Below are 19,217 nucleotides of genomic sequence, written 5' to 3' on the forward strand. Positions count from 1 at the left end.
AGCTATTATTTAAAGGAAATGTTTTCAATCAGGTTAGAAAATATCAAAACAGTTGTATTCTCAGACAATATTTTTAAAAAAATATAGATTAATACAGTTTAGTTTTTAAATTATATAGTAACATTAATTTTCAGGTTCATTTTGTTATACCAACTGTGTGTAAAAACGAAAATGAAACCAATAGGGTTTGAAGTTCATTTTCAAACTAATGAATTGGACTAATATAACTCTTCTCTGATAGCCAAAGGATCTATAATTTTAATCTGGATGGGGAATGGGATTGCTCACTTAGTATCTTTTGGGGAAGAACCAAGAAAGCTAAAATCAGCAGCCTCCCAAAAAGGAAGTTCTCCTTCAGCTTTCTTTGGCTTTGCCAGTGGAAGGTTTATGTTGGTCTATATGCTCTATGTTCTTGCTATTTGTGGCACGCGATCTGTATTGTTTGTTAACTGTCATAAGCCCTCAATTTTGATTCTGGTTTTGATTTAAAGTAATAACTCTTTGCTAGCTTTTATGAATATACTATTTTTATAACTTTTTTTTTTGCTATCATGTGATTCTTAACACAAATATTGTAATTATGTGTCTCTCTTTTGGTTTGCTTGACTGGAATTCCCTCCTACTCGGATGACAACAGGTGACCCTAGTATCTTCTGTAGTCTACCCTTGGGCTTTTTTATAGTGAGTAGCGTGGTAATGTTAATCGGAGCAAGGTACCTCTCAGGTCAGTTCCTCTTTAAATTAGACAATTATATGAGTTAGCATTAATGTATTTGTGTATAAATCAACAGAAAGTTTTCAGTAGTTTTGCTTCTTCCTGTTCTTAGGAACCTGGAAAATCTTTTAAAGGTCTAGTTAATAGACCATTTAATTCAGAATTAAGGACTGTGACTCTGCTTCTATTCTCTTTGATTTTTAGTAGATGATTTTCTTTTAGGGACTACATTCTGCTGGCAAGTGCAGCAGTAAGCACAAGTACTACTGTTCATGCTTAAATGAAGGGATATTCAGAGTGGTAGATGAAATGTATAGTATTTGAAATCAATTGAACTGGCTTTCAAATGTACCTAAGTTGTTTTTCATGCTTATGAAAATCTGCTACACAAGTCTTAATATTTCAATCCTGGTAAGACTTTCGGCCAGAGTATGTTAGCAGAGTTTCTGTAAAACTCTAAACCTGGGGATAATTTATTGTCACTTTTATTTTAGTTAAGAGAATACATTGGTGAACTGAAATTTTTTTAAATCATTGCTGAAATAAATTGGTGAAATTCAAACTGAATTATTATTTTTGCATATTCTGAATATTCTTATAAAAGTAAAATTGCTCAGTACATTATAAAACTCACTGCATAACCAGCATTAATTTAAATATAATAATCATTTTTGGAAGTTGTTCCTGATGATAGCTCAGTTTTTCTTCAAATTAGTGGCCTAAATGAATATGACGTATTTCATATGTTGCCAAGAAAGTGAAACATTTAAAAAATCTTCTTAATTAGGGAAAGAGTTGAATTATTTCTCTTAATTAATTACAAGATGACCTGGGTTTAAAATGTAAAAATTTTTTATTGATATGGGAGAACATCTGTTTTTAGAAGTCTAACAAGCATTAATCAGCTTGACATCATCACTAAAGCAATATATATAAATATGGAATGAAAAGTTATTTACGTTAGCAGAAAGGGAATAAAAATTATCAACATTAGCAGAACATTAAATTATCTTTTAAATCATGATAAAATTTCAATTATGTGCATGAGAATTTAAAATTAGATTTACCTTTTTCTGTATTCTTCGTGTTTATAATAAATTTGTTCAAATATTTTTCTTCCGTAATAACCATTCCTTATATTGGTATTAGTGCTTTACACATTACAAAAGGCTTCTGTATACATAAATCTGTACAGAATTAGCAGATGCTTATCTTTCTGCTTCTCAGGAATGTTTGGTGGAAGAGTCTGAGTATTCCCCAGAAGAACTGTAATTTAAATTTTTTTAAATTCTGTTTTAGGAAAAGTTCTATTTTTTTCTTTATCCTGAGGTTTTATTTTTGTTTGTTTGTTTGTTTTTGGCTGCATTATGATGGTCTGGAAAAGGAAAGAAAATAACATTGCAGCTGAATGTTTTCATTGATATTTTTCCCTTCTGTTTCCCTTTGATACCAGTACAGAATGAAAAAGCTTGGTCTTTGAAAAAATAGGATATATAACATATCTCTAAGCTAAAGGATACAGTAAATATCCGAATTCCTAGACTTCCAAAATAGATATGATTGCCATCTTTAGGATCTCTCTTGGTAACATATGCTGAGATTTGAGAAAAATTGGAATGACTTGTCTTGGTAAACAGTTAGCAGTAGTGTTCATTTGCTAATTTTGAAATTGACCCAGTTATATTTGTTGCATTTTACCTATGAAGCAATATTTAGGAATCATATGGAATTTCTAGCTCAATAATGATTTAATCATCTTCATTGCTTTAACTCCTAAATTGCATGTATATTATTATTGACATATTTGATTTTTGTCCCATTTTAGGTGTGCCGTAAATACTACCAACTCATGGATTCCAAAGATGCGAGCTCTTTATCTATGAAGAGAATCCAGTGATTCTGTCTCTTAATGTGATGACACTATTCATAGACTGATTTTATTTATAAGCCACTTGCTGCATGATCCTCCAAGTAGACCTGTGGCTTGAAATAAAGAAAATGCAGCAGAAAGAATGCTATAGAAACATTTGGCGTGTTTTTTAACAGCACTAGTTAAGATTGGACCAGCCACCTTTGGGGCTGACCCCCTCCTTTGCAATCATTTCCTGCCTCATTCCCTGTAAGATCTAGGAAGAATTCAGATCCTGTCCATTGGAATCTTTTATCACTTATATTCAAACTCTGATGGGCCAGGATTTGATTCCTGCACTACACACACTTCATTAAGGGGCTATTAACTAACCGGCTAAAAATCTGTGATTTTTTTGTTTGCTTCTTTTAACAGACTCCCCTACCCAAAGTCCTCTTTGCTGCTTATTAGGGAGACCACAACATCTTCACTAAATGTTTAAATGGAAGCCTCTACTAAATTTATAAAATAGAAATTTAATACCCTCATTCCTTAGGCATTTTTCTAAAAAGTATTTGCCAAAACTGAGAATTCTTCATGCAACATGGTCTCACTAATTATACTGAATTGCTATCTGGATCTTATAGGGAAGGACACTTTCCTTTTTTTTCTGTTCATCTCTCCTTTTTATATTTTTTACGTTGTGTATAACATACATGCCTCTATATTTTGTATAATGAGGGTAGCCCATTTACAAATTAAGAGTACATGTTCTCACTAATTACACTGAATTTCTGTCAGGATCTTATAGGGAAGAACACTTCCTTTTCATCTCTCCTTTTTATATTTCTTACTTTGTATGTGTAACATACATGCATTTATATTTTATATACTGAGGATAGCCCATTTATAAATTAAGAACACATTGTATTCAGTGGATTCTAATGAGGCTGGTCTTAAGTGGACCACTATGTGTATAAATATTTTGGGGAAAACAGCTGTATACATTTTTGGGCAACGGTTATGCATATTATTTACCAGGAGAAGCTTTCTTGAAGAGCCAACATTTAAAATTTAAGTATATGTTCTATGTGAATAAAAGAAAATGTACTTTATTGTAACTATAATTTCGTGTACCATACTTTTATATGCTAAAAAAAACCTGTGGAATAGTATAGCAAATACTGTTTTCAAATACAAGCACTGAGTCCATATAAAGTTTGCTTTTCCTTTGACATATATTTAGATCTATTTAGGATCCTTTTTAGGGGCTATCAAAAAAAGTTTACAAACTTAAGTAGAAAAAAAAAAAGAAAGCCAAGAATCTCTTTCCAAGTATGTTATAAATTGCTGATAAGCAATTAAAATTTCTATTTGAGATGACAAGTAGTTATCTCTGCTTATGGACATATTATTAATACAACAGAAAAATGGTTTAATTGATAGAAAAAGCTTCCAGTAAACCCAAGAATTTCCTTCTCGCTGCACCCACAACCAAGAAATTCTCAAAAAATTTAATGTGAGGCATTATAACAACTTACCTAATCTAGCTTCTCAATGTCAACTTTAAAATAATCTTAAGATTAATTTTTTTACTACAAACAGGAAAATACTGCCTCCTAATTATTTTCTTCAGTGATGAAAATGGAAAAATATTTATATATTAATATATTTATATATATTAATATAAAATGTTTTGTTTGGAATGAATGGTAGCTTGCATTTTCAGTTCTGATTATGCTGTTTGTTGAATTATTGAATTAAATTATTGAATCTGCTGAGTTTTATTGGTGCAGCTGCCACTTTAGTGACAAAAGTGTTACAGAAAGGTACTATGAAATTATTACTTTGTGGCAAGGACACTTTTAAACATTGTTTGTTTCTACAAAGTTAGTTTGAGTTAATGTAAATAATTGTGAAAATAATTGTTCCAATAATTTTAAGATTCATTAATTTTCTATAAATTGTGATATTTATAAATGTTTTAAATGATACACGTTGATATTTAATGATAAATTTACTTAAAATAAATTGACCCTCATTCTTACTTGCATTTCTCATTTACAGACTAGAACTTAGATCAAAGTTATTTGAGAAGGATGGTTCAGGAAACGTTCAGCTCAGCTGTTAGCCCTTGATCAGGTACACACTGAAGAATGAATCAACAGCTAAAGAAGTAGTTTCTGGGATGATGAGCACCTTACTTGTTCTGTCAAAAAAGACTACACTGTCCCATCTCAGCATCCAGAAAATGCCCCGATGAGGTCAGCAGCTGTTCTCAATAGGGTCTTGCAGTCATGGCTAACCATGACTTACTGGTTCGCTCTATGCTTCAGTTCCTCTCTACCTGGGTGAGTTGGTGGAGTCAAGTACGCCATTATTCTCTGAACTCAGTCACCAACACCTCAATCTTTTGTTCTCCAGGTAATCAGTAACATAAATAAGGCATTTTTGCTTCTGTAATAATATCTTAGAATTTTTTAGTGTGTTTCTTTTAAATGCCTAAGTCTCAGTTCTTTGGCTTATAAGTATTTTGTATCCTGTGGGAATGAAGAATGATTGCAATTTAGGAGGAACCATGAAACAAAAGATGTCATAGCACAGAAACTATAACAGCACTGGTAGTCAAGTAGGTAGTTTTTACCTCATAGTATCTAATCATAAAGAGAAGTGCAAAATTTACTATTTTTATAGCTTTAATAAGGTATAATTGATATATAGAAAACTGTACATATTTAATGTATATACTTTGATGAGCTTGGACTTAATGCACACACCCATTATCCCATCACCAAAATCAAGGTTATAAACATACCAATCACCTCCAAAAATTTTCTTGTGTCCCTTTGCTTTCTGTGTTTGTACATTTAAGAATGCTTAACATGAAATCTACCCTCTTAAATTTTTAAATGCACAATAGCGTATTGTTAACTATGGCACTAAGCTGTACAGAAATCTCTAGGACTTAACCATCTTGTGTAACTAACTTCACACCCATTGAATAATTCCCCATTTCCCCCCTCACCCCACCCCCTGCTAACCACCAATCTCCTTTCTATGTTTGACTTTTTAAGATTTCACACATAAAGTAAGATTACACAATATTTCTTTTTGTGTCCAGTTTGTTTCACTTAGTATAAGGTGTTACAGGTCCACTGATGTTGCAAACAGTAGAATTTCCTTCTTTTTAAGGCTGATCAAGATTCCATTGTATGTATATACCACATTTTCTTTATCCATTCATCTGTCAATGGACATTTGGATTGTATCTATGTCTTGACTGTTGTGAATAATGCTGCAGTGAACCTGGGAGTGTAGATATCCTGATTTTGATTCTCTGGGACATATACATAAAAGTAGATTTGCTGGATAATATGGTAGTTCGATTTTTAATTTTTTGAGGAATCTTCATACTGTTTTCCATAGTGACTGCACCATTTTACATTCCCACCAACACTGTAAAAGTGTTCCAAGAATTAGTTTTTAACTAGAACTTTGTAATAGCTTGTTAACTGTACTTTTTAAGTAAGGAAGTTTACTTGATCTGTTCTTGCAACCTAACAGTTCATCAGGTCACATAATAGACATTACTGGAAAACTGAGTGAGTTTCAAAACCAGCTTGATTGCTACTTGATCTATATAGGTACATATCTTAGCTCTGATCTTACGTTAAAGGATAAAGTGTGTTAAGTATCACAGACAAAGAACTCTCACCAGTGTTTCTAAAGATTTCCCTATCATCAGATTTAGTGAACATGACCTATTAACTTAAATTTGGAGACTATAAAGATAAATATTCTGAGAAGCAGAAAATAGGTTAAAAACAAGTTGCTCATGTTAGTCGGCTTTACCCCAATATGAAATGAGAAGGTTTTTTACAAAGTTTTTAAAAACTAGTTGCTCAATTAATTTTAATTAATTTTTGGCCATGCCACATTGCAGTGCAGGATGTTAGTTCTCTAAGCAGGGATTGAAATCTTGCCCCTTGCAGCAGAAACTCAGGGCCTTAACCACTGTACCACCAGGGAAGCCCCTGCAAATCTAAATTTTTTGAGCTTAAATTCAGAGGCCACTGTACACGAATGTTCATGACAGCATTATTCATAATAGCGCGAGAGAAAACAACTGTCTTATCAGTTGATGAATGATAAATGAAAGGTGAGATATCCATACAATGGAATATTATTTACATGTAAAAGTGATAAGGTACCACACACATACTACAACATAAATGAATCTTGAAAACAATGCAGTGTGGAAAAAGTCATACAAAAAGTCACATAGTGTATGATTCAGATTGCATGAAATGTCCAGAATAGACAAATCCACAGGGACAGACGGTGGATTAGTGGCTGCCAGAGTCTGGGGGGGTGGGGTGCGGGGAGGGGAAAAGGGACATGATTGCTAATGAACAGGTTTTCTTTTGGGGTGATGATTGCACAACTTAGTGATTATACTAAAAACTGAAGCATACACTTTAAAGGAGTGCATTTATGGTATATGAATTATACCTCAATGAAAATGTAATTTGCATTTATGTAAAATAAATATATTTGACCAGTCCCTGACAGCATGTGAGCTTATAGTTCCTGAAATGAACCCTTTGAAGGAAATAAATTTTATTTGCTCCAAGAAAATATGGAGGTTAATAAATGTACCTCCTTTTTATTTCACTTTCATTAACTCTTTTTCAAGTATCTAATACTGGAAATAAGAAAAATCTTTTATTTTTATTTTTTCCCAATTATTTTTATTAGTTGCAGGCTAATTACTTTACAATAAAAATCTTTTAGTCACTAATACATAAAAGATTATGAAGAAATAGAAGATCTGGGCTCCCATTCAGCTTCCCAGGGATTTTCATGGTTTGTCCAATAGAATATACTGATCAAAAGGATATAGCTAACTTGTTTTCCCCAAAGACTTGGTATATGAGGAGGCAGTCTTCTGAACATATTAAGTAAAACATATTACAATAATTACCAGTAACTTGACTTGTAGTTAAGAAACTGTGCTGTCTTAATTTTCTTGAAGTTTAATCTCATCTTCTTTCTCCTCAAGCTCATTTTAAACCTTCAGCCTTTTATTAATTTACCACCACGTCTCTTTCTTTACTGCAGTGTTTATAGGAGAAAACAATGTCTGTTTGCCATCTACCTCTTCCAATAATTGTAGATTTAATTCAAATGACAGTGAATATTTGCAAGTTCATTCTCTACATCACTGGTTTCTCAACAGCCAAGGGACCTCTTTGTAAAATGAGCATTCTTGTCCGTTTAATTTTTTGATCAAATTGTTTGTTGGAAATGAATAATACTGTTCTTAGAAAAATTGGAAAATAGGTTAGAAAGAAGAGTAGAAAATCATCCAGACTTGTAAATAATACCTCTGGTTATTTTAATTTTTTCCTAAACTTTAAGGTGGTATTTTCACAGATCTTGGATATTCATAAATGTTGTGTAAAAATTTTAACCTGCCAAACAGCACAATGTATCATGTATGTGAACACATACAATTGAATTAGAAGTATGAAACCTGGACAGGGATGATAGATGACCAAGTTTTGGATGGTGGTTACCTCTAGAAGGCAGAGCACGGGATCAGGCAAGAGACTTCACTGGAACCTGAAAAGTTGTGTTTCTTAAAAAATTAAAAGAGTTAAAGCAAATATAGCAAAATCTTAAGATTTGATTGAGTGATGGGAGTATGGATTTATTTTTTTACTATATCCTCTACTTTTCTGTATGCTTGAACTATTTCATAGTAAAAAGATAAGGTGAACAAAAAGACAATGTATCATCGTCCTAATTATCTGTATCAAAGTCCATTAGTGTAATCTTGTTTATCCTGACACCTTTCCCAATTAAAAGGGCTGAAATCTTACTGATCTTCTGGCAGAATTATTTTAAGCACCTCATATAAAGCATCAATATTCAGAATAAATAATGTATATTAGAAATTATATCCTTAACCATCCATTTGTTCTGAATTCCATGACTCAGAAGAAATACTTATTTGTCTTATTTCCAGTATAGAACCTTCCAACAAATTTGAATTGTACTACTGTCAGTCCACCACATTCAGAATTATATATTAAGGCTAGAAAGTTTCTGGGCCACAAAGTCTCCATTCTAGATATAGGTTTAATATCAAGGGAGAAAGAGCAGTGCCATTATACTGGATTTCAAATTGGGCACAAGACCTGTTTTATTCTATTTCAGGTTCTAGTTCATTACAGTTGAAAGAAAGCACTGAATTATAAAATTGGATGAAATTGGTTTCCTTTCAAACGTGTTTAAAAGACCACAAAGACATGGGTAAAATAAAATGGTGCAGTGACAGTCGAAATGATTAACACTTTCTGTGGAGGGAAAATTGGGCTCGGAAACTGAACAGTTATCCCCACAATATTCAAAGAACTTTTAATGGCTGTCATATTTCATCTCGGGAGTTACAGTAATTTATTTATTCACTCTGGAATTACTTCTGTAAACATTTTTTTTAACCCACGTTCCTAAGTCAGAGCCTTGGGGGTGGGAGCAGACTCCTTTAGAGCTACTGAGCTTCCTGACACCACCATTCCATTCTTGGCACCCATTCCCTTCAAGCCTGCACCTGCCTCCCTCGTTCCTCAGCTGGAATCAGTCGCCCTCCCTTCCAGTTCATCCCCCCATGACATCAGTCAACCAATAAGCCATCGCTGGGTGCTCAGCCCAGCGCCAGCAGCACAAGGGCACCCAAGAGAAGAGGGCTTGACCTGCCTTCAAGGACCCTGCGGTCTGTCTGAAGGAGTAAGTCATACACAGTAAGAACCAGGGAGGTGTTGCACTGAGGGAAGGATGCCAGAGGAACAGAGAGGATGGGTTGCTGGGAGCTGTTCACCTGTGCTGGATTTCTTTTTCCCATTTGTGGCTGGGTATTTCACTTCTCTTTACTCACTGGGAGGTAAGACTGGTATTTAGCCACTTTGTCTAATAGATTTTTAAAGGATTTGTGTCCCACAACTGGAAGAACTGGTGAAGGCACAAGTGTCAACAAGGATTTCTTTCATCTGATCATAGTAGACAGGATTTCAAATGTAATGTGTGTTTTTTTTTTTTTCTTTAGTTGAGTTATACTTTGGAAGTTGTAATGCAAATATTAAGTAATTATAACATGGAAGGATGCTGAGCCATTTCTACTGAATTGTCTCAGATATATAGTCACAGTGTGTACCATACAAGATTCACCTATGTTTTCAAAGTCTATCACTTGAAGTCTAAAATTTTTTGTCAGCTTGCTAAATAAAGGTCATGTGGAATCAAAAGAAGCTGGCTTGTTAGAAACAAATTCAACCGCTAGGTGGCGCTGTTTTCAACACTCAAGGCATTTCTGTCTTCTTAGGTAGCCTCCCTTTCCATCATTGTGTGCTGCAGAAGTGGCTGGTACACTTGTTTTGCGTAATCATAATTACATGATAGCATTGTAGTGATCATGTACGATCTCTACAATGATGTCCAGGATGCCTTCATGCTAGGATCGTAAAAAACCAAAGGCTTCAGTGAAGCCATTACTCCACTTATACTTTCCTACTGTTTTGATATTTCTTAGGCTTTTCAGCTCATGAAAAATTTAGATTTATAGATAATTTTCTTCATCATCTATAATTTGACATTTAACAATTTAAAAACTGAAATATCTCTGCTAATTACACATTATTACTCTCCTAAACTTATTCAATCATAAAAATAGAATCATAAAAAATATCATAAACAACTTTGGAATTGAGTCATTGAAATTAATTTTTATCTAAGAGAAGTAATGATATTCTGCTTTGCATTGTACTGTCTTCATAGTTAGCCTATTTCCTGTAAACAAGCTTTTTAAAATACCTCTGTTCATAGTTGACTCTTGGGATGACATAGTAGAATCAACCAATTCCGAGGAAAAATTGTGCACCCATTCTTTTCCCCAATACCAACCAAATTATTTTCATTCTTCTTTATTTTATTGTTTCTGCCTCACTTATATGGTTCTAGAACATTATAAAGAATCTGTTTATGAAAGTTAAAAGTGAAAGCGAAGTCACTCAGTCGTGTCCGACTCTGCGACCCCATGGACTGTAGCCTAACAGTCTCCTCTGTCCATGGGATTTTCCAGGCAAGAGTACTGGAGTGGTTTGCCATTTCCTTCTCCAAGAATCTGTTTATAGCAATCCACAAATATGACCAATTCAAGACAAAATTGTGTTAATTGTACCTGGTATTGATCACAACATTATTGTCTCAATACCAAGCAAGTATCTTAAAACTCCATTATCCTGGAGAAGGAAATGGCAGCCCAGTCCAGTATTCTTGCCTTGGAAATCCCATTAACAGTGAAGCCTGGTGGGTCCATGGGATCGCAAAAGAATTGGACACAACTTAGTGACTAAGACAAAAACTATGCTAAGTGAAACAAGTCAGATAGACAAATACTGTATGAGTTCTCTTATATGTGGAACTAAAACATACAACAGACCTTGAGGAAATAAATAAAATTGACAAACTTTTAGCCAGACTTATTAAGAAAAAAGAAGAATCAAATCAACAAAATCAGAAATGAAAAAGGAGAGGTTACAACAGACTATGAAGAAATATGAAGGATTATAAGAGACTATCATGAGCAAATATATGGCAATAAAATGGATACCCTGAAAGAAATGGACAGATTCTTAGATAAGTTCAATCTTCCAAGACTGAACCAAGAAGACATAGAAATTATGAACAGCCCAGTTACAGGCACTGAAATCGAAACTGTGATCAATAATCTCCCAAAAAACAAAAGCTCAGGACCAGATGGCTTTGCAGATGAATCCTATCAAACATTTAGAGAAGAGCTAATGCCTATCCTTCTAACACTCTTTCAAATAATTGCAGAGGAAGGAACACTTCCAAACTCTATGAGGCCACCATCACCCTGATACTAAAACCAGACAAAAACAACACACAAAAAGAAAACTACAGGCCAATATCACTGATGAACATAGATGCAAAAATCATCAACAGAATTTTAGCAAACAATTCAGCAACACATCAAAAAGCTCGTACACCATGAGCAAGTTGGGTTTATTCCAGGGATGCAAGGATTCTTCAATATATGCAAATCAATCAATGTGATACACCGTATTAACAAATTGAAAGATCAAAACCATATGATCATTTAAATAGATGCAGAAAAAGCCTTTGACAAAATTCAGCACATATTTATGATTAAAACACTTCAAAAAATGGGCACAGAAGGAACCTACCTCAACACAGTAAAGGTCATATATGATAAGCCTACAGCAAACATTATTGTCAATGGTGAAAAAACTGAAAGCATTCCCCCTAAGATCAGGAACAAGACAAGGGTGTCCATTCTCACCACTATTATTCAACATAGTTTTGGAATTCCTAGCTATGGCAATCAGAAGAAAAAGAAATAAAAGGAATCCAGATCAGAAAAGAAGAAGTAAAGCTCTTCCTGTTTGCAGATGACATGATAATATATATAGAAAACCCTAAAGATACTATCAGAAAATTACTAGAAGTAATCAGTGAATTTAGCAAAATCACAGGATACAAAATCAAGACACAGAAATCACTTGCATTCCTATATACTAACAATTAAAAATCAGAGAAGTCAAGAAATCAGTTCCATTCACCATTGTGACAAAAAGAATAAAATATCTAGGAATAAACCTACCCAAGGAGACAAAAGAACTATATACAGAAAATTATAAGACACTGATGAAAGAAACAAAGACAGCATAAACAGATGGAGAGATATTCCATGTTCCTGGGTAGGAAGAATCAATATTTTGAAAATGACTATACTACCAAATGCAATCTACAGATTCAATGTGATACCTATGGAATTACTAATGACATTTTTCACAGAACTAGAACAAAAAATTTCACAATTCATACGGAAACACAAAAGACCCAAAATATCCAACATGGTCTTGAGAAAGAATGGAGCTAGAGGAATCAACCTTCCTGACTTCAGATTATGCTTCAAAGAAACCGTCATCAAGACAGTATGGTACTGGCACAAAAACAGAAATATAGACCAATGGAACAAGATGGAAAGCCCAGAAATAAACCCACGCACCTATGGGTACCTTATATTTGACAAAGGAGGCAAGAATATACAATGAGGCAAAGATAGCCTCTTCAATAAATGGTGCTGGGAAGACTGGACAGCTACATGTAAAAGGATGAAATTAGAACACTTACTAACACCATACACAAAGATAAACTCAAAATGGATTAAAGACTTAAATGTAAGACCAGGAACTATAAATGTCTTAGAGGATAACATAGGCAGAACACTCAATAACATAAATCAAAGCAAGATCCTCTATGTCCCACGTTCTGGAGTAAAGGAAATAAAAGTAAACAAGTGGGACCTGATTACACTTAAAAGCTTTTGCATAGGAAAGGAAACTATAAGCAAGGTGAAAAGATAACCCTCAGAATGGGAGAAAATAATAGCAAATGAAACAACTGACAAAGGATTAATTTTCAACATATACAAGCAGCTCATACAACTCAATACCAGAAAAAGAAACAACCCAATCAAAAAGTGGAAAAAGAGCTAAACAGACATTTCTCCAAAGAAGACATACAGATGGCTAACAAACACATGAAAAGATGCTCAACATCGCTCATTATTAGAGAAATGCAAATCAAAACTACAATGAGATATCAACTTACACCAGTCAGAATGGCCCTCATCAAAAAGTCTATAAACAATAAATGCTGGAGAGGGTGTGGAGAAAAGGGAATGCTCTTGCACTGTTGGTGGGAATGCAAATTGATACAGCCACTATGGAAGACGGTATGGAGATTCCTTAAAAAACTAGGAATAGAACTACCATATGACCCAGCAATCCCACTCCTTGGCATATGTTCTGAGGAAACCAAAATTGAAAGAGACACATGTATCCCATTGTTCATTGCAGCACTATTTACAATAGCTAGAACATGGAAGCAACCTAGATGTCCATCGACAGATGAATGGATAAAGAAGTGTGGTACATATACACAATGGAATATTACTCAGCCATAAAAAGGAATGCATTTGAGTCAGTTCTAATGAGGTGGATGAACCTAGAGCCTATTATACAGAGTGAAGTAAGTCAGAAAGAGAACAATAAATATTGTATACTAATGCATATATATGGAATCTAGAAAGCTGGTACTGATGAATTTTTTGAAGGGAAGCAATGTAGAAAAAGATACAGAGAACAGAGTTATGGACATGGGGAGAGGGGAGCAGAGGGTGAGATGTACGGAGAGAGTAACATGGAAACTTCCATTAACATATGTAAAATAGATAGTCAATGGGAATTTGCAGTATGACTCAGGGAACTCAAATAGGGGCTCTGCATCAACCCAGAGGTGTGGGATTGGGAGGGAGGCTCAAGAGGGAGGAGACATATGTATACCTATGGCTGATTCATGTTGATGTATGGTAGAAAACAAAATTCTGTAAAGCAATTATCCTTCAATTAAAAAATAAAAAATAAAATATACAACAAACTGATGATTGTAAGAAAAAGAAGCAGACTTATGGATATAGGAAGCAAACTAGTGATTATCCATGGGGAGGGGGGAGAGAGACATATAGGGGTGGGGGAATGGGAGGTACAAAATGTTGGATGTAAGAGAGTCTACAAGGATGTATTGTACAGCATGGGAAATATAGCCAGTATTTTGTAAACACTGTAAGTGGAGTATAACCTTTAAGATTTTTATTAAAAAATTATAATAAATTTTTTAAATGGAAAAAACCTCCATTATCATTTTCATTAGCTTTGTACATATTGAGTTTTATAAAATTTCTAAGAAAATGTTTTTTATTACTGTAGTCCATCAGCTGCTGCTGCTGCTGCTGCTGCTGCTAAGTCGCTTCAGTCGTGTCTGACTCTGTGACCCCATGGACTGTAGCCCACCAGGCTCCTCTGTCCACGGGATTCTCCAGGCAAGAATACTGGAGCGGGTTGCCATTTCCTTCTCTAGTAGTCCATCAGCACTTTAATCATATATCCACTATAACACTTTAGCATCTAATCAAATACAACTCATCTGGAAATTGATGAATAATTTATAGAATAATTTGTAAACACTTTCCACATACAATTACATGAGATATGATACTTTGGAAAAAAAATCATAATAGACTCATATGGATGTTAATAAGCTACAAGTAGGATTAAATTCCTTCAATCATAGAATAGTTGTTGATCCAAGTGTTTTTACAATTTATTGCTTGGGTATCTTTTGAATAAATTTCATTGTAAATGGAACTCTTTTTCTTTAAAATAAAACATTTTTCAGAAGAAGTTTCCTTGAATGTACTAATCTAAAAAGAATCATAAACAACTTTAGAACTGAGTCATCCAAATTAATTTTTGTCTAAGAGAAGTAATGATATTCTGCTTTGCAATGTAGTATAAGTAAGAAATTTAGTTGTAGATGCATAGATGCTAAAAAAAACTACTGAAGTAGGAAAACATAGTGAAAGATTCTTTGCTCCAAAAATATTTTGAGCTTTGCTGTGGAAAGACATTAAGAAGAATTTTATCCAAAACGTGTGACTAGGATGTTAACTTGAAACAAAGTGAATGGCCTTAGAGTTAGACTGTTCCTTTCTCTACACTCAGCTTTCTAGGTTAAAGAATGAGTTTTGTTTCTTTATTTTATTGAAGTATAGTTGATTTACAGTGTGTTAATTTCTGCTGCACAGCAAAGTGATTCAGTTATACATATATATCCTTTTTCATATGTTTTTCATTATGATTTATCACAGGATATTGAATATAGTTCTCTGGCCATACAGTACAGCTTCGTTTTTTTATCCATCCTATATATACTAGTTTGCATCTGCTAATCCCAAACTCCCAGTCCTTCCCTCCCCCACCCAACGTTGGCAACCACAAGTCTGTTTTCTGTGTCCATGTGTCTGTTTCTGTTTCATAAATATGTTCATTTGTGTTGTGTTTTAGATTCCACATATCTATGGTATTTGTCTCTCCCTTTCTGACTTACTTCGCGTAGTATGATAATCTCTAGGTCCAATGGTTTTTATTTTTAAAGTTGCTTTTTGTGGAGCTACTTTTAGGCCACTTAGGGAAGGGATTAGCGGAAGTAAGGCAGAGTTTTTCTTATTATGTTTTACTGATCAGTTGGCTTTAGTATATCCAAATGGACTTGGCCATTCTAATCATGTATGCTTAAAGATTTTCTAGAATCAAAAGGAAAAAAATTAAAAGTCCAATTCTGCCACAAATATGTGGTTCCTAAAGTAGAATATCCTTAGCTTATTAACAAATTTTGCTTAAATATCTTCTCAAAATATTAATTAACACAATTAAGTTACTGATGTTTTTAGCATCAAAATTTCAGTTTAGGGTAGTTGCAGTTTTTAATAACTGGTGAGCTGGATGTGTCAGTTATCTATTGCTGCATAGGAGACTGCCTCAAAGCTTTGTGGTTTAAAACAATTGTATTGATCACAGTTCTGTGGACCATCCGTTTGACCTGGGCTCATTGAGGGCAGTTTTGTTGATCTGGCTTGGATCAGTTATGGGCCCCCAGTCAGATGACAAGTTGGCTGGGAGCTGGCTGGCCCCAGGTGACCCCACTCACATATCTAACAGTTAGCTAAGGCTGTCAACCAGAGCACCTAAGTTGCTCGCTGTTCTCATGGTGGCTGGGTTCCAACTGAGCAAAAGTGCAAATTCTAGGGCCCCTTGAGGCTTTGGCTTGGAAATCCTACAGTGTCACTTCTGCTGCTTTCTGTTGGTCAAAGCAAATCATATGTCCAGCCTGAAGTCAGAGGAAGGGAAAATAGTTCCTGTCTCTTGACAGAAAGAGCTGCAAATAATTGGTGGCCATATTTATCACACTAGGTGATTTGGATCAACCTTCTCATTGGAAATATTGAAATAATACCTTAAAACTATGGAAGAACTAAATATATATATATATATATATATATATATATATATATATATATCTCCCAGGTTATTTAATGTAGGGATGGTAGCCTGTAGTCCATGATATAAGCTTTCAGAGCACTGAAGATGAATAAGCTTTACACCTGGGATCCAGATGTCCAGGACCAGGACACAGTCATGATAAAAGGGAGTCTCTTGTGATTCTGCAGCATTATGAAGGGACCCAAGAAGACTGCCCTTATTCCCTATCCCAGGGAACTAGAGAGAAGGCTGCCTTGGCTCTGAGCACAGATAGAGTAGAAGAGAGAAGGAAAAGAGCCCCTGAGAAGTTGGCACATGCCTGTCTCATGCAAATTTGTACCCCCAGAACTCCTAGCTTCAATGAGCTGGGTCCCTCAAGCCCTGAAATTAGTTGATGAAATCTGGACAGAAAATGCCTGCAAGGTGTCTGGCCTAATCAAACCACAAAGCCTCTCGACCTGAGGCTATTGGAAGCCACCAGAAATAATTTTCCTAAGGCACCTACTAGCCTGGAGTTCATGAAACCACTGAAAGATAAGACATGATGAAAAATAAACTGCTGAGGGGCTTCTCTGGTGGCTCAGTGGTAAAGAATCTGCCTACCAATGCAGGATACATGGGTTTGATCCCTGGTCCAGGAAGATCCCACATGCCACAGAACAGCTAAGCCCATATGCCACAGCTATTGAGCCTGAGCTCTAGAGTCCATGAGTCACAACGACTAGAGCCCGTGGGCCCTAGAGTCCATACTCCACAACAAGAGAGGCCACCACAATGAGAAGTCTGAGAAGCATAACTAGAGAGTAGCCCCTGTTCGCTGCAACTAGAGAAGAGCCCACGCAGCAGCGAAGACCCAGCCCAGCCTAAAGTAAATAAATAAAATAATTTTTGTTTTAATTTTAAAAGAGAAAGAAATGGCCAGCCCTGAGTACCACCACGTGGTCAGTCATGGGCCAGTGGCTACCCCAAAAAGCCTAAGTGCAGTTCAAACACTGAGAAGGACCCCAGAGGACCCAACAGCAGGAGGCTATCAGCTAACCTCCCTCTTTGCAGGTGGCCAGAGCCCCTTCCATGCCTATCACAGACTTTGTAAGAAGTGAGAACACCAGTCAGAGAAGGGACAAATATTTGCATCATATATATACACACACACACACACATACACACACACACACACACACACACACACACACACACACACACACACACACACACACATATATATAAAACCAAGCACTTGTGTCCAGAATTGAAAGAAACATCTGTAAATCAATAAGAAAAAAGGAGACAACCCAATTTAGAAAAATGGTTAGAGGAATGGAAGAAGCACCTCATCACAGAGGAAATCCCAAAGCCTATACTATCATTTTTTAGAGAAGTATGTGTGTGTGTGTGTTAAGTCGCTTCAGTTGTGTCTGCCTCTTTGTGACCCCATGGACTGTAGCCTGACAGTCTCCTTTGTCCATGGAATTCTCCAGGCAAGAACACTGGAGTGGGTTGCCGTGCCCTCCTCCAGGGGACCTTCCCAACTAAGAGATTGAACCCAAGACTCTTACGTCTCCTGCATTGACAGGCATGTTCTTTACCACTAGTTCTTTACCCACCTGGGAAGCCCAGGAAGGTATATATAGGTAGTTAAACTATTAAAATGCAAGAGAGTGACTAATGTGGAAGTCAGAATAGTGGATACCTCTGAAAGTCTGTGGAGGGTGTTGTGGGTGGGCCATGTCTTAGTCCATTCGGGTTGTGATAACAAAAATATGATAGACTAGTGGCTTTAACAACATTTATTTTTCACAGTTCTGGAGACTGGGAAGTCCAAGAGCAAGGCACCAGCAGATTCGATATCAGGAGAGGGCCTGCTTCCTGGTTCATAGACAACCATCTTCACACTCTGTCCTCACAAGGTAGAAGGGACAAGGGAGCTCTTTGAGGTCTCTCTTATAAGGGCACTGATCCCATTTATGAGGGCCTCACCCTCATGACATAATCATGTCCAAAGGCCCAACTCCCAACATCATCACATTGGGAATGAGGCTTCAACAATATGAATTCTGGGGAGACACAAACATTCAGTGTATAGCAGGCCATTCTATCTCATGAGTGGAGTGGTGGGTACAAGGTGTTCACCTTATAATAATGTATACTTTATATAATTGCATATGTATATTTTTATGTGCTTTTCTGTATGTAAATTCTATCTCACAATAAGAAAGCCAAAAATTTAAAACACAGCTAAGACCATAGAAGAAAATATCTTAAATGAGAAATAAGCAACATGAATAAAATCTTGGGCCTATCCAACACTTTTAACTCTGATATTTTTCCTCCATAATATTTATTACCTTCTGACACATCATATATTTTATTAAATGACTTTGCTTGTTTGTTTCTCTTACCATTCTCTAGAAGGTATGCTCCATGAAGACAGAGTTTTTTTTCAAATTTTCTGATTAAGTCTGTTTCTTAATTCTTATTACCTAGGAGTGTGTAGCATGTGGTAGATGCTGAATATATATGTGTAGAATAAATGAATGACTCACATTCTAAGAATTTACCTTTAGCTACAAAAGACTGTTCTGGTGGTTTGGGAATGGCCATTTTTGAATGCTGCTTTATGAATGATGCACCTTCTGGTGGCTTGGGTAATAATTTTTCATCATGT

At 35.4% G+C, this 19,217-nt stretch overlaps 1 protein-coding gene across 5 annotated transcripts in view; it reads left to right on the top strand.

The window, feature by feature from the left end:
• The window catches only part of GK (glycerol kinase), a 78,068-nt gene extending 71,144 nt beyond the window's left edge, over window positions 1–6,924 (top strand). For 4 of the 5 annotated variants that reach the window (XM_065915623.1, XM_065915624.1, XM_065915625.1 and 1 more), the window contains 2 exons: window positions 638–724; window positions 2,541–6,924. In XM_065915623.1, the coding sequence (XP_065771695.1) occupies window positions 638–724; window positions 2,541–2,551 (98 nt within the window). In that variant the 3' untranslated portion in view covers window positions 2,552–6,924. The remainder of the gene's footprint in view (window positions 1–637; window positions 725–2,540) is intronic. The other variant, XM_065915626.1, reaches the window with a different exon arrangement.
• Window positions 6,925–19,217: the final 12,293 nt, after the last annotated feature.

The sequence above is a fragment of the Muntiacus reevesi genome, chromosome X (assembly GCF_963930625.1).
Source record: "Muntiacus reevesi chromosome X, mMunRee1.1, whole genome shotgun sequence".
Classification (NCBI taxonomy): Eukaryota; Metazoa; Chordata; class Mammalia; order Artiodactyla; family Cervidae; genus Muntiacus; species Muntiacus reevesi.